General features: G+C 41.3%; 1 protein-coding gene across 2 annotated transcripts in view; it reads right to left on the reverse strand.

The window, feature by feature from the left end:
* Positions 1–1,353: 1,353 nt before the first annotated feature.
* Positions 1,354–15,338, reverse strand: part of ephb3b (eph receptor B3b) — a 70,031-nt gene continuing 56,046 nt past the window's right edge. For both annotated transcript variants that reach the window (XM_061241190.1, XM_061241191.1), the window contains 7 exons: positions 14,489–14,611; positions 12,995–13,242; positions 11,936–12,151; positions 11,365–11,514; positions 10,082–10,275; positions 7,274–7,429; positions 1,354–5,352 (listed from right to left, as the gene is read on the reverse strand). In XM_061241190.1, coding sequence (XP_061097174.1) covers positions 5,244–5,352; positions 7,274–7,429; positions 10,082–10,275; positions 11,365–11,514; positions 11,936–12,151; positions 12,995–13,242; positions 14,489–14,611 — 1,196 coding nt within the window. In that variant the 3' untranslated portion in view covers positions 1,354–5,243. The remainder of the gene's footprint in view (positions 5,353–7,273; positions 7,430–10,081; positions 10,276–11,364; positions 11,515–11,935; positions 12,152–12,994; positions 13,243–14,488; positions 14,612–15,338) is intronic.

Consider the following 15,338-nt stretch of genomic DNA (forward strand, 5'->3'; position numbering starts at 1 on the left):
CTATTAAAGCAGAAGAGTGGGTTAAATGTCCTCCACTGTGATGTGAACAATTAATATCAAATTATAAGAAGTGTTCGGTTGTACTTATGAAGGTGGTGAAACCAGTTAGGCGGGCAATTACTTTTTCAAAGGGGTTACGTGGATATAAACCTTTTTCATTAAATCGATGAAATGCTTAAAAAAAAATGTTTTGTGTTTACTTGGTTTGTGTTACATTTAGTCTAAATATCTGAAATAATTCAGTGTGAAAAATATGCAATAATAGAGGAAATTAGGTGTTTAAAATGTGTTTTTTGGAAACTTGTAAAACAGAAATGTTACTCTGAATGTCTAAAGGGGGGATTTCTTATTTTTATTCCATTACCCAAGCTGAAGACAAACTGGTAATTATTTTATGGATAAGGCTTTGAGAACGTACACAGATGCATCTTAACGTCAATACCATAATGTTAATGTTAGACATACACACATTTGCTATTCTGCCTATTAATAACAACAAATAAAATGTCTAGTCTTTTAGCTGCATTTAGCCGATTAAATCACATCAAAGTAAATTTGTGAAAGATGTGCTGGCAGTGTAATATTAGCTTGTGAGTGTCGTTGTGTATGTGAAGAGAAAACCCAGTTAAGAAGAATGTATAAATAAAACTGCTAGAATAGGTAACATTAGCTAAATGTTGCACAATGTTGGGCTGTGCAGTTGCAATATCCCACAATGGTGTAATGTTAGTGTAGGCTAAGTTAAATAAAAATTAGACTAACATTAGCTAGCTAGGTCAAACTAGCTCTCGAAGCATTTAACATTAGTGCACACTTAATGGGCAAATACCAAATTATATCTTCCCCCAAAACAGCTCATACCGTTGGAATGGTACGACAGGAATTTCTTGTAGTTTTGGAACTGTGACTTTTTCAAATCAAGGTACACCCTGGAAACTGGCCCATGCTAATGTTAACTACCTAGCTAAGTTTGCTCATCCCTATCTCTGAAACAGACTACCTAACATGCTCCTGCCCCAGGCAGTCACAGTTTGCTTCACACTGGAGCATTCAGTTACTTAGAATAGCCAGTTTCCTGTCTTACTGAAATGAATGAACTCACAGAGTAGAGTGGCAGACTGCTGATTGGGAAAAACACTCGGACCTAGGAAAAAATAATTTGGGGCTATAGCCCTGAAACCCAGGCCAGGTGACGCCCCTGGTGCGGAGCCAAAGAATAGAAGTTGTACCACGGTCCAAATACTTACAGACTGTACTGTATGTCTGCATGCATTTGGAAGACTGGTAAAACCATGAGAGAAAATGAATGCAAACCAAAAGAAATGGCACAACAAAATGACTCAGTCAATAGAGTATCATAAATTTCTTAAATAATTTAATTGCAAAAAAGTTATTTTAAAAATATTTCTACAAGAATGCATTTTTTTCAGTTTTTTTTGTCTTCACCATTAAATACATCATGTTTTTTTCAAAGAGAAAAACAATTGCATTCCAACTGTTCATACTATATAGGTACAGTACTCTCTCACACATGTATTCATACTGAAAGTGACTAGAAGACAGGCATTTTATGTTTGTTTACAAAAAAGCATACAAAGCCATAACAGAAAAAGCAGGACACAACATAAATGGCTGCATATGGAAAGGGTGGCATTGTAATTGATGGAATGTTGGGACACAAACATTTCACAGGGCTGGAAGTGACATTGGCACAACAATATCTTTAGAATTTAGGGGCTCTGATAATATTGGGCTGGTAAAATATAGCTACAGTAATGTAGCACCGTATTCCGCCCAGTCCATCTTCAAATCAATGTTGGGAAGAGACAGTGGACGATGATTACAAACAGAAATCTGAGTACAGAATTTGATCAGAAATAGTGTCTTGTCAAAAGAAAGCAAAATGAAAAGGAACTGTGACAAATTCCATTATCAGCTACAAAATGTAGGTCATAAAAAGTGGTTATATACCTATGTGTACTCAAAATAAAGCTTCTATGTACTAGAGATTAATACATACCTTTCCAGTTTTCTTCACATATTAAGAGAATTCAGTATATATTGGAAGCGCCTTCTTATGTGCCTTACGATGTGAAGCCACATACGTTTCTTTTCTTTAAGTATATGAATACAGGTATCACCCATATTACATTTTGCTGTTCTCCTGAATCAATGTTTCCAAATGCTCCCAGAAGGTATTATTATTACTATTATTCAGTCTTGTGGAACAGTATTCACCAGTTCTACGGTAATTCATTTAAAATAGTCTCTCTCAGACACACACACACTAATTTCCTGCAAATCCATCCATCCGTTATATAACCTGCTTATTCCGACAAGATTAATTAATTTATTTTGTTAACTTATTGATAATGGCAGGGGTGGTGCTTCCATATTTGTTGGGCTTGTTGCAAAAAGTATATACAGTAGCTACCATTGATATGGAACTCACTGATGTACAAAATGACTGTTTTCATTGTGCAACTCAAAAATGAATATTTTAATTAGGTACTGAGCACCATTTTAAAAACCGCCAACCAGGTATTCTGATTTTTGCAGCTAGAAAATCAAAACACATTTAAAACAAAATAAAATATGTATTTCTCATGGGGAAAGCCACAGATCAAAAGTTGCATTTCAAAGTTAATTTTGCCCTTTATAAATGAAAAATAAATAGGCCATGAGTATAGCTGTGATTTTGCCAAATGTCCTGATAAATCATGTCCTAGAGGCTTGTCACAGACCAGAAGCAATATATTAGCATATATTGCATTTCCTTTCTCAATAATATTCACCCAGGAGTCTTCATAGGGCGCTCATTAATCTCAATGTTAAAACATGGCCCATCTATCGCAGTGAGTGTGTGGTCCGTTCAAATAGCTCATGTTCCAGCCTCAGTGCTAAGGTCCAGGTAAACCATAATGTATTCCTGCTCTTTGCTGCATGAGGCCAAACCTATGCCGGCCTGCTGAGGCCGTGTGCCGTGCTAACAAAGGGGTTACAATAAAGCTAGGCCAGAATTAAATTGTGAACTATTTGGGGAGATGAGGAAATGGGCAGTTAAGTCAAACGACAATCCATCCCTGTAAATATGTTTTCTATGCTTCTACAATATGCTAATTGCTAAGTGTTTGATCAGTGGAAGTTGGAACCTGCGGTTTCAATGCCTTAAATAACTGAGCCCTGAGATGCAGCTCTGTGACTGGACTCAACAGCGAAGCCTCCGCTATTGGAATGTTCTGGGTGGGATTCTGTCACTAGGCTCAGCAGTGGAGCCTCCACTATTAGAATATTCCAGATGGGGCTCTGTCACCAAGTGCAGCGACAGAGCCTCTGCTGTGGAAACCGCATGGAATGGGCTCTGTCATTCGGCTCTACCTGGGAAGTTTTGTCACATCTCTCGATAGATAAAAGCAAATCAACCATACACCAAAGATAAACAGCCATGTTCTTGACAATGAATGAAGTGTAACTGTATGCATTGACATGAAAAGGCGCGGGCAGCTATGGAAGCTAACAGAATCACATGAATGAAGATGATATTTTGTGTTTCATAATTACAAAAGAGTAGAGCTTACACATACAGAAAAAAAAAAAAACATTTTAAATATGGGCAAACTTATTGCACTAGAAGGTTCAAAGCAAAGCATGTGCAGCTTGGCTTGTCTCTGAATCCAGTACACCAGATAACTGAAATTGTTTACAAAAAACTGTGCTATGCTTTTGAGGACACATATTGAATGGCCAATGTTCTGGGTGTAACTTGTTTTCAGATATTTTCATTCTTCAAGACACCTCTCTTCCAATCCAATTGTTGTTCTCCTGATATTTGAATCCCCTAACAATCTCATAATACTTCCTCTACAGTTTCCTGTGTATCTGTCTTGAATGTCATTTTATTTGTATTTTTTTTCACATACTATACAGAACAGACTGTTTGTAACAGAAATAATACCACAGCCATTTTTCTACGAGACAGCAATGACCTTGTGTTCTTGTTTTTTTTACGTTTAAGTCCACAGTTCCAATGGCCTCTTGTCCAGGAAATTGATGAATAAATGAACCAGAAAAATGGAGAACAAATGAAGAAGAATTAGATAATATGTAACTCAATAGCTGTAGATAGAAATTTAAGGTCCCTTTCACGGTCGCTTTGAATTTCTGAGCAATGCATATATATTTTCATTTTGGATCCAATAAAAAATATAAAAAACTTCCAATGAACAAACAGCCGTGCTTTTTCAGAAATTCTTTTTTCTTGTTACAATTCGGTTCATGCGCAAACCTTCCACTGTGGCACATAGTTGAAGCGGTATTGTACAGTATTTGTGTGCTATGCCTCTTGTAAGCACTGTCACACAAATTTAAGGCAGGTCACCCTGTCCATCGATTCTGAATTGTCCTTGTCTCCCTTGATTATGCCCATTGTCCTGAAAAGTCATGGGCATGCAAGGAGTTCCACAAAAATTACCTGCTGACATGAGTCTCCAAAAAAAAAACATGAAACAGAAAACGATAATAAAACATGGCCGACACAAACATAGCCATTGTAATAGTTGTTAAAAAAAACTGCAGTTTTCCCAAAAGTTTCAGACCATCCAGAATTCATGTTTCTTAAATGTGCCGGTTCAGAGAATAATTGGTCAAGTTCTTTTGTAATTCCACCGTGTAGGTATTCAAAACCATGCCACCTCTGCTCTCTTTCTCCCATCACCAGACTAATGCAAACCGTCTTTCTCTTCCTTTGACACTCTCAGACGTATGCTTTTCATGGAACATCTTCAATATGAAGACATGAATAAAGAAACAGATGAAAAATCTGATATATCCTTGCCGTAAAACACTTTCGTTTATCGTGACTACACCAGTTCACGTTTTTTTCTTCTCCTCAAACCATTGTCTGTCATTTCCCCATTCGTGGATTCTGTCCCAGTCCCTTGGGTGGGAAAAAAGGGAGGGATCTGACCAGACACAGTTACAAAAATAGGTAAAGTCAAAGAAGCCGCACCAAACACACATGTGCATGCAAATGTACCCCTGGAAGAACCACGTGAGATGCTGATTGTTTTTTTTTAAGGTTCAAAAATAATCAAATTACACCTTTTTGGAGGAAACGCAGCAGTAATGTTGGAAACACGAGAGAAGTATATAAAGTCTGAGGCACTGCAAGCCAGTTTTCTGATTGGCAGCGACGGTCAGGCAGCTTGGGTGTTCCATTGGATCTGGGAGGAGGGCACGCTTCTTCAGACCTGGACGGGCAGTGTTTGGTTCATTTGTACCCTCATGTCTTGAATGCTGCCGAGAATCTTTTTCTGGTGGCCAGCTAATGTCACCCCTATCCGTAGAAGGTCCCTGAAGAGGAAGAAAGAACAATGTCAGAGAAAGTGCCACAATGAGATGCGATTAAGGCCTTGTACACACTGGCATTAAAATACATTTCACAAACCATTTCAGCTCCCTAAAACTGTCTAATCCACAATGTCAAGGGCTGCAAAAAACATTTAGATTAAAAACCCATCTGAGCAAAGATTGCGAAAACCCTAGTTTTGTATCATTTTATGTTCTGTAAGTGAAAGGCTTATATATTTCTCATATAGTCCTAAAATACGCCCTCTCTATATATTTTATCTCAGTAATACATTTCATTTATATTTCTTGGTGGGTATTGTGTGGCTTTCGCACTGTGAGTCATTTCTGTGGCTGAAGTTTTACTGGAAAAGCAGAGGTGGAAAAACTGCTCTGATTTCCCCTTGAGATTTGAATCTCCATTCTGTTTGCTAGTCTTCATGACCTCAGTCTGTCTGGCTGGCGTTTTGTCTGTGTGGCACGCCTAATTACCAAAATCTCGCACAGGTTTGTGGTGCCGCTCCAACCCCATCGTGCCAGCAATGGAGAGTAAAATGATAATAAACGGGGCCCATTAAGCGAATTACCGGGCATTAAGATTGAGGTGGGACCACAGATCCGTACACCTGTCAGCCTTCCAAATTGAAACAAATGACTGGCCCGCTTCCACCCCCTATCCTCCACCTAATGAGGTCGATAGATTTCTTATTATTATCCTTTTCCATTTATTTCCTGATATTTGCACAGTAAATCTTGCTTTTTTTCTGAAAGAAGAGTAGAGGGCATTGGGTATCCGACCCTCTGAATTGCCATTTTACAAATGCAGCAGATGGTGGAAAAGATTTTAAAATATCCATAAAAACCGTGATGAGCAGTGCCCAACAGACTATTACTGTATGCTGACATAAAATTGCAATTCGGATAGTTGTATTCTTATTGTATACATTAATCGTATCCTGATTTTCTCACAATTTAGGCTAATTTAGGCTAAATAAGTCTTTCTCCACCTCAGCTGATGAGCAGTGAACATTCTAGAGCACAAAATGGCTGCCATGCATCATCCTGTTTCACAGTTCACTGTAAAGCACTGACAAGATAAAGGTGCTATAATAATAATAATAATAATAATAATAATAATAATAGCAGATGTAGTATGAGAAATAACAGTAGTTGCTGCTGCTGTTAATCAATGAAATTATCAAGCACATACGGATGGTCTCCCTGTTAGCCTTTGAGAGAACTATGTATACATAAAGAAGTATATTGTAGTCTTCACCTGAACCAAATAGACCTGAAACTAGCAGTCCATGCTGAAAAGCCTACCAATTTGCCTGAATTAAAGCAGTTATGCCAAACAAATTGGGCGACAATGTCTCCATAACCCTGCGCAAGACTGATAACAAATGATAAAGCTGAAGCTGGCACAACCAGTTATTAAGTTTAAGGGGACAATTAGCTATTCCACGCTTTATATAACAAGTTCCACTGGTTAGTTAAAATAGCCATTGGGGGCATTTGAAAATTCTCTGTTCCTTTCATCTTTCAATCTTTTACCATTTTGAGAATTAATGTTTACAGTGGTAACTAGATGCAGAGCTACAATATGGTAACATTCCATTTCAAGACTTCATGGACAAAGCTTATATTGCGGATGTGCCAACACTGGTTTGGCAAGGAAATATTAATCCCCACAAACCAAGCCTGGGTCAAATAATAACTAAATTACTTTTGCATACGTTACACAAAATAAGTCATGCAGATTACTGGCACTTTTTCCAAGCATCAAATTAGGTCTAAATAACACTTTGATATGCATGTTTCAAATGGTTGTGTACCATTGCTATGAGGATATGGGAATTTCTGGGCATGTATTTGTATTTGCACTTTGTATACCCTCCCCAATTTCCCTTAGCCTAGTGGCACTCACTCTGCGGTCATCTGTGCCACCACGTCGAAGGAAGTGAAGCCGGCATTGAGGAAGCTCTCATGATACCGGCTCATTTTGATGGCATCCAGCCAGTCACCCACAGTGGCGAAAGTGGTGTAGTCAGGGATGCAGCGGTCTAGGAGAGGTTGGGAGGCCCTACAGGAAAAGAGAGAGAAAGAGAGGGAGAGAGGGTCAGGGCACTTCTCGTCTCCCCAAAACCTTTGCCCAACCCCCCCGCCCCCTCCCTACCTCCCTGCCAACAGGCTCTCCCATCCTGTTCACATACCCTCCCATTCCTCCCCCACTGTGAGGACTGGACTGAAGATGCAGACAGACAGACAGACAGACAGACAGACAGAAGCGCCGACTCCTTTAATAGGAGGTAGAGCAATGGTGACAAAATGGCCTTGCATTTAAACAAATGAATGAAAGGCCTCAAATTTATGAAAATCTAAATGCCCAATATACAGGTGATCTGCATCCATCATGCTGGGTATGCTTTGAGTTGCAGTAAAGAACAGTAAGGACTGGTAGAAGGGGAGGGGGATGAAAGCAGAGAAAGAAGCAGTGAAAAGGACACGGGTATGTCTACTTTTGTTTACTGCTGCGTGATTTCAATATTTCATAAATCACAGAGGACAGATAAAAATACGCAGACCAAGGTACAGTTGGATGAAGGCAAGCATAATAAGCCTGTTTGTTGGATTGAGCGGCTTATAGTCATTACCCTAACAAGCAAATTTCCTTAATGGGCAACTGTAACTGCTATCTCTAGTCTCAGCATGAAGGTGCCACTATAAACATTCCCTAATAGCAACCACCAAAGACTAAGCCAAGATTTTTGCATTTTCTTGTACTTGAGGAATGGTAATTTGTTTGAGCACAAAGGCCAAAAGAACAATTTGCTAAATGTGTTAGCACTGAAGCAAGGATATCAAGTGAGGTTTCTGAGTGAATTTCAAATAAACACTACATTTAAAAAACGGTACATTACCGAGATAGCAGCCTATTTCCAGCACAGACTCACTGAAATAGTAATAATTACAGCAATATTCCTTTTTGTTTACCATGCTAACAAGTTTCTATTTAATATCGTTGAATTTTGACAGTTCGTTTTGGAAGAGCTCTTGTCTACCTTTATACCTTTATAACTAGCTGACATACAGTATATTCTGATTATTTGCAGTTCCTGTGAGTGCGTGACTGGCAGAGACTGATGATACTGACTGTGAATATGTGTTCAAGGAGTGATCTTTGCATACCCCTACAACTTCTTGTGGGGCACTTGATGGCCTACAGCACTGAATGTACTGCTACTAACGCCACATTTCAGATTTAGCCTTGCTTTGTTCAAACCAACCCAAATATCAATTATTTTAAGCATTACAACTTAAAATGACACTTTTGGGCAGTGTCAGTGAGACTGCAAGCGATGAATGTTAAGATGACATTCATACAAAAACATGCACGTTAGGCTACTTGGAGGGGCATAACAGGGTGCAGCTGCAAAAGTCTATGCGTGCTCAGTCAACTTACCCTGGATAAATAAAGGTTAATATAAATAAATAACATCCAGGTGATGGGCATTTTACTGAATCGAAGGGCACAGCCCTGTTGGTTAGGTCTTTGGATGTCTCACTACGACCAAACCGGAGGCCACGGATGGCAATGGATTTCCTCTTTATCACACCAAAACTCTCCCTCTGGAAGCTGAAGGTCACCCAATCCACTGACCTCTATCATTTCGTGTCTGAATGACTGACTCTCCACACAGAGGTTTGTGTACACATTACACAAAACAAATGCTGCGAGAGACCAATAGAATGAAATAATCATAAAATCCTATATTCTCTGTTGTATTCAGTTGTATGAGTTTTACACCATGAGTTATGGGCACGACATCTACGTAAAGCAACATACAGTGATGCATATCTCACAAACTAGTCACTCAGCTTCTGATCATTAACTCTTCAGGAGGCCAGGCCTCCCTTGGCCCGTATAAAAATCTCGTTAGGAAGCTAATTAAAGCCATTCCCCTCTTTGCTTTCTGTTAATCTTGCTAATTACTATCACTTAATCATCTAGGCCATTTCAGACTTTTCAGACTCTGCTCTATCCACATATCTATAACATTATGGTGAGAATGTTTCTCAAACAGTCCTAGAACATACAGTATAGTATATACTATTGCCAACTGGTTCTGCAAAACTAACAGAAAAATGTTCCAGGCATGTATACAAATGTACTGCAAACATTCCCCGATGGTTATCATTTGAGAGTTTTCATTGATCTATTTGAAACTATATCCCTACAAATAAGTTATTGAGAACAATAGTTCTGGCAGGCATACTAAAAGTTATTCTTGTGCTTGTCATGTAACAAAATTTAATGACGAAAGCAAACTGTGTATCTGTGGGGCTTCCTGCAGCAGAGTTTCTCTGCACTGAATAAGTGAATACATTTAAAAATTCACAAAAAATGTGCCTAGATGACTGTATATGGTATTAAATATGGCATTACAACATTATTTTTAACATATGTCAAACCAATTCCATGCAAACTGTAGCTAGTGTACTGCATGTATTTCTTATATTGCACAGCCTTCAGATTGTGGGCCGATTTGTTCTATCCCACTCCATCTCAGCTGAGGTGTATTCTGGCGCAAAATGGCTGCCGCTGCATCACCCAGGTGGGTGCTACACATTGGTGGGGGTTGGTTCATCACTGTAAAGTGCTTTGAGTCACCGGTTAGTGAGAAAAGCACTTTATGAATGCAAATAATTTGCTTGTATTTGACATTGCACTCACCCTGTGTGCGTGCTGGTGACCACCTTAAGGCTGGCTGCGTTACGGATAAGCTTGTCCAGCTGGTTGACGATCTGAGGGAACTTTGGCCTCAGGTTCCTCTCCTTCACCCAGCAGTCCAGCATGAGCTGGTGGAGGGCAGTCGGGCAGTCCATGGGTGGGGGCAGCCGGTAGTCCTGTTCCACTGCATTGATCACCTGGACGGGGGAGGGGGCAGAGGTGAGGGTCAATCCACAGGTCCAGCAGTGGAGACACCTCATCCCAAGGTGACGCAAAACATTGAGGACCCTTGTGTAAAATCCAGCTAAGACCAGCTTGAAATTGAACTTGTTAAACCATGTTGAGTATGGAGCTGGTGTGAACTGGCTACCAGCTGTTTTTCTCCGCAGGGGAAGCTTCCTTTCAGACCTAAGTCAAATATGTAATTTATTTGGATTCAAATACTTTTCTGTGCTCCATTGATCTTGCCTAGTGCGGTTCAGCCAACCAAGAGTTTGCACTTTTTGAGAGTATTTCATAGGTCCCAATACACTAGACAGGTTGAGGAAAATATTTGAATCGAAAACAATTACGTATGTGTCCCAGGCCTGCTCTCTTATTTGGTTGTAAGGTAACATTTTTCATGAAAACAGTCCCTGGACAGCCTTAAAACATATTTATTCTTAATTGAAAAATGTGCTGTGAAAATTGTAAATAAAAAAAGAAACACCTTCCAGGAATTTCACAATTCACGCTCTGCTAATGAAAAACCAAACTTCTTTAATCTATTCGCAATGCTCTTCTCTGAGGGCAACTGGCAGTAGTCTGCAGGAATTTACTGGTGTCTAAACATTTAAAGCAGTCAAAATGCAATATTTGACCTAGGTCAGTTTTAGTATAGTTTCTAAACACTTTCAGTGACAAGCAAGCTTGTGGTTCAGGGATACAGTATATACACTAACTGCTATCTGCCAGAGACATTCTCTTGGCATTTTAAGAAAGATAGCAATATTCAAATGCAAAAAAAGTGACTATGCTTAGGTTTGCATCTGCTCAGTGCCAGCACCAGGAACAGAATAATAACAACATGCATATTTCAATAAAGTGTCCACAAAACATCTGTTTATACATCTCATTCATGCATTTATTAATACATTGTATGGTGAAAAATGTTACATGGCACCATTTCTCAAAGTTTTTTAAAAGAACCCCCCAGGAGGAGGCAGTTGAAGAAACCAATTGAGAAGACAAAGCACATTTAGGTCATATGAAGTCTGTATCCCAGAGGAAGAGGTGCATCAACTTACATCCTGGTTGCTCATGTCCCAATATGGCCGCTCTCCGTACGACATCACTTCCCACATGACGATGCCGTAGCTCCACACGTCACTGGCGGAGGTGAACTTCCTGTAAGCGATGGCCTCTGGGGCTGTCCAGCGAATGGGGATCTTACCCCCCTACACGGTACGAGACAGATACGGTAAGTATACACAGAAAAACTCAAGGACAGGTGAAGCACTAATGGAAATGACAGTATAAGAATAGTAATATAGTGCTGGGAAGAGGCTATTCAGTCCACCTAGGATCTACCATATCTACCACCATATCTACAATCTAGCAGCATTCAGCAGTGTATCAAGTTTGGACAGTTCAATTTTATAATCCAGTTTATGAATCAAACCTCTGACAGGGCAGCCTGTAGCATAGTGGCTAAGGTGCATGATTGCTAGCCACAATAGCAAGGCCCTTAACCCTGCATTGGTCCAGGGGGGATTGTCCCTTGCTTAGTCAAGCCAACAGTATGTTGATTCGTTCAGATAAAAGCATCAGCTTCATAACAAGTTCGTATTATATGTGTTGCCACTTATGCATACTGACCAGAGAGCTGGTGTAGGTTGGGTCAGTGGAGTCGTCCTCCAGGAACCTGGAGAGGCCAAAGTCGGACACCTTGCACATCAGGTTGCTGTTGACCAGGATGTTGCGTGCGGCCAGGTCACGGTGGACATAGTTCATGTCGGAGAGGTACTTCATCCCGGCTGCAATGCCCCTCAACATTCCCACCAGCTGGATCACTGTGAACTGGCCGTCATTCAGCTAAAGGGGACAAAGGAAAACGAGGGAGGTTATCACCCAGAGCACACAGCACATTTTCATCCAATTAAAACCACAGCTCTTTCCTCCCACCCACCCCTCTTTCCTCTTTCTCTCTCTTGTTCTTTAGCATTGTGTGTTTAATATTCCTGTGAGATTGTGATTCATCGCTGACTGAGTCCTCTCTAAATGCCAGAGATAGCGAGAACGCACCATTTCTTTTTACAGAGCCTCACTGTTGCGAGGTTACGACCTTCCCTTATGAAACAGAGACTGCGGAGAAAGATTATTTGCGGACTGATTCGGGAGTCACTCCCGCCCGGCCGATGTTTACAGAAGCGACACAGCATTATTTATGTGCTCAGCAGATGCCCTTATCCAGAGCGAAGAGCTTACACTTTACACATTGCCCATTTTATGCAGCTGGATATTTACAAAAGCAATTGAGGTTAAGTGCTTAGCTCAAGGGTACAACTGCGGAGACCCATCGGGGATTCAAGCCTGAAATCGTCTGATTACAAGCATGGCTGCCTTTCCGCCACTGCAATATGCCACACTCTAACACGCTAACATTAGATGTAGATTTTTTTTTTTAAATACAGCCGATCACAATTTTCCAACGAAACAAATGAAATTAGTGCGTTCGGCTTCCCTGACCCAGCTGGATTTAACATGAATCTGGGTCGCACAATCATGTGTCATCCTCGCTCAGATTTTGATCCTGTACACACTGACATAAGGAGCGCAACGAGGTCGTGACACAGATGAAGTCTGAAGGCGTGAGTGTGCGTCTGAGTGAGCGTGGTGACTTAGAATTTGGATTGGCACTCGTGTCCACCCCCTTACCCTCAAGAATGAATCCAGTGCCCCGTTCTCCATGAATTCTGTGACGATCATGACTGGCCGGCTCTTGGTGACCACACCTTCCAGACGGATGATGTTGGGGTGGTCAAACTGGCCCATGATGCTGGCCTCGCTCAGGAAGTCCCGCCTCTGCCGCTCGGTGTACCCCGCCTTCAGTGTCTTGATGGCCACTATGATTTCCCGTCGACCTGGAAGTTTGAGTCGGCCGCGACAGACTTCTCCAAATTCTCCTGAGAAGAAGGAATGGAGAACGGAAGAGGTGGAGGTGGGGTGGGGGTAGGTGTGGAGGGGAAAAGTGGCAGAGGCAGGGGGAGTGAAGGAGAGAGGGAGAGGGAGAGTTGGAGGTTAAAACCAAGGAGCCAGGGAGTGATGGGGACTGGCAGACAAACCTAGGAAAGAGTGAAAGGTAATGGGTAGAACTTTCTGGAAATGGGACAGAGTGAAGGCAGGGGGATTGTGGCGCTGAGGGGTGATACTTAGTCTGAGGGAGGTGTGAGGAGAGTGACAACTTTGGGGAGGGATGGAGGGAGGGAGGGAGGGAGGAAGGGAAACGTTCAGAGTTCTGAGGGAGAGAGGGTGGAAGAGCGAGAGGTGGGAGGGGACAGGAGCTTGAGGCCTGAGGACGGTTTAGACCTATGGCCTGCTTTGGGGGACGCATGTGTGGACGGTGACACAGGGAGGAAGGGGAAGAGAGGACGTTTTTGTCACCAGATGCAGAGGCTGCGAAGCGACAGTCCCTAGGAGCAGCATTCAGGGTTAGAGGCGTTGCTGTAGAGCAGGGGGCTAAGCGCACGGACACTTCGGTTCCGGTTGGTTGCAGGTCTTCTATTAGAGAAGCCAAACCTGGTATCTAGAGATCGCACCCCTGCTGCTATAGAAGTAGCTCACAAACTGTGTTCCATGAGACTCAACAGCCAACTAACACATGCTAGTACACTTTTCAACACAGCACAGGTACAACAGAACATTCTAGAGGGGCAGGATTGGCAACTCTTCACAAAGAGGCCATCAAACAATAAGCATAGTTTGGATCAATTCAGTTTCAGTCAATTTGGTAACAGGATTTAAATTCAATTGATCAATTCACATTTTTCCTGATAAGATTAATGTCATTTTCAGTTCATTTCTGAGCTGAAATGACTGAACTAAAGTGACTGAACTGAAATCGAATTGAGCCCTAACCTAGTGGTAAACCGGGTTAGGTACAATCCCTGGCTCTGGAGACACCTTCAGAATGGGGAGGGTCAGTCAGTCAGACGAGGGTCAAGACGGGGGTTGGAAAAGGGACAGAATTCTGAAGGTGTGCTAGCCGCCCAGTTCCAGAATTGCGAATGAAGCAGCTTTGAGAAGAGGAAAGGTGGGGGGCGGGGTTAATTTAAATGATCGAAGTACCGCTTGAAGTGAAGTCCTCTAACGGTATGGCCTGGAAGTGCTTAGCGGTCTTCCCCCTGCTGGTGAGGAGCCTGTGTTGGTTACCTGCGCCGATGACCTCTTCGATCTTCACGCAGGAGATGTCAATCTCTTTGGCGAACTCGCGGATGGCCTCATTTGGGTCTTCGTAGGTGAAGGGGTCGATATAGACCTTCATCCCAGGAGTGACTGAAGCACAGAAAAGAAACAGTCACATCAACTGTTTAAACCTGTGGCAGGACCTGAAACAAACAGTGCAACAAGCAGAAAACCTACCAATTTGTCTGAATTAACTCCTTGAACTTCTGACGTGTTTTCCCTATCCACAGTCTTTTACACAGGTTTTTGTGATAGATAACCCCTTATGCAGCCCCTCATGTTATTCAGAGGACTTGTCTTGATGGTATAACATAACATAGCATAACAATATCGTAGAGCCATGTCAATATAAAACATACAATTGCTTTATAATGTATAATGAGTACCAGGCGGAAATTAGTTTCATTGGTTGTATTCCAATAGTTATAATGGCAAATACAGCAGTAGAATATACACTCAGTAAGCACTTTATTAGGTATTTATTATAGTTATTTTTTTAGACTCATTAAATCTTCTGCTGTTGTAGCCTATCCACTGAGAGGTTTGACATGTTGTGTGTTCAAATATGTTCTTCTGCATACCACTGTTGTAATGTGTGGTTATTTGTGTTAATGTCACCTTCCTGTCAGCTTTGAACACTTTGGCCATTCTCCTCTGACGTCTCTCAATGACAAGGCATTTCTGTCTGCAGAACTGCTGCTCACTGGATTTTCTTTTGGGTTTTTTTTGCACCATTCTTTGCAAACTCTAGAGACTATTTGAAAAATTTGTTTTGTGTTTACTTAGTTTCCCTTTGTCTAATATTTTTTCACCATTG

Source organism: Conger conger, chromosome 5 (genome assembly GCF_963514075.1).
Source record: "Conger conger chromosome 5, fConCon1.1, whole genome shotgun sequence".
NCBI lineage: Eukaryota > Metazoa > Chordata > Actinopteri > Anguilliformes > Congridae > Conger > Conger conger.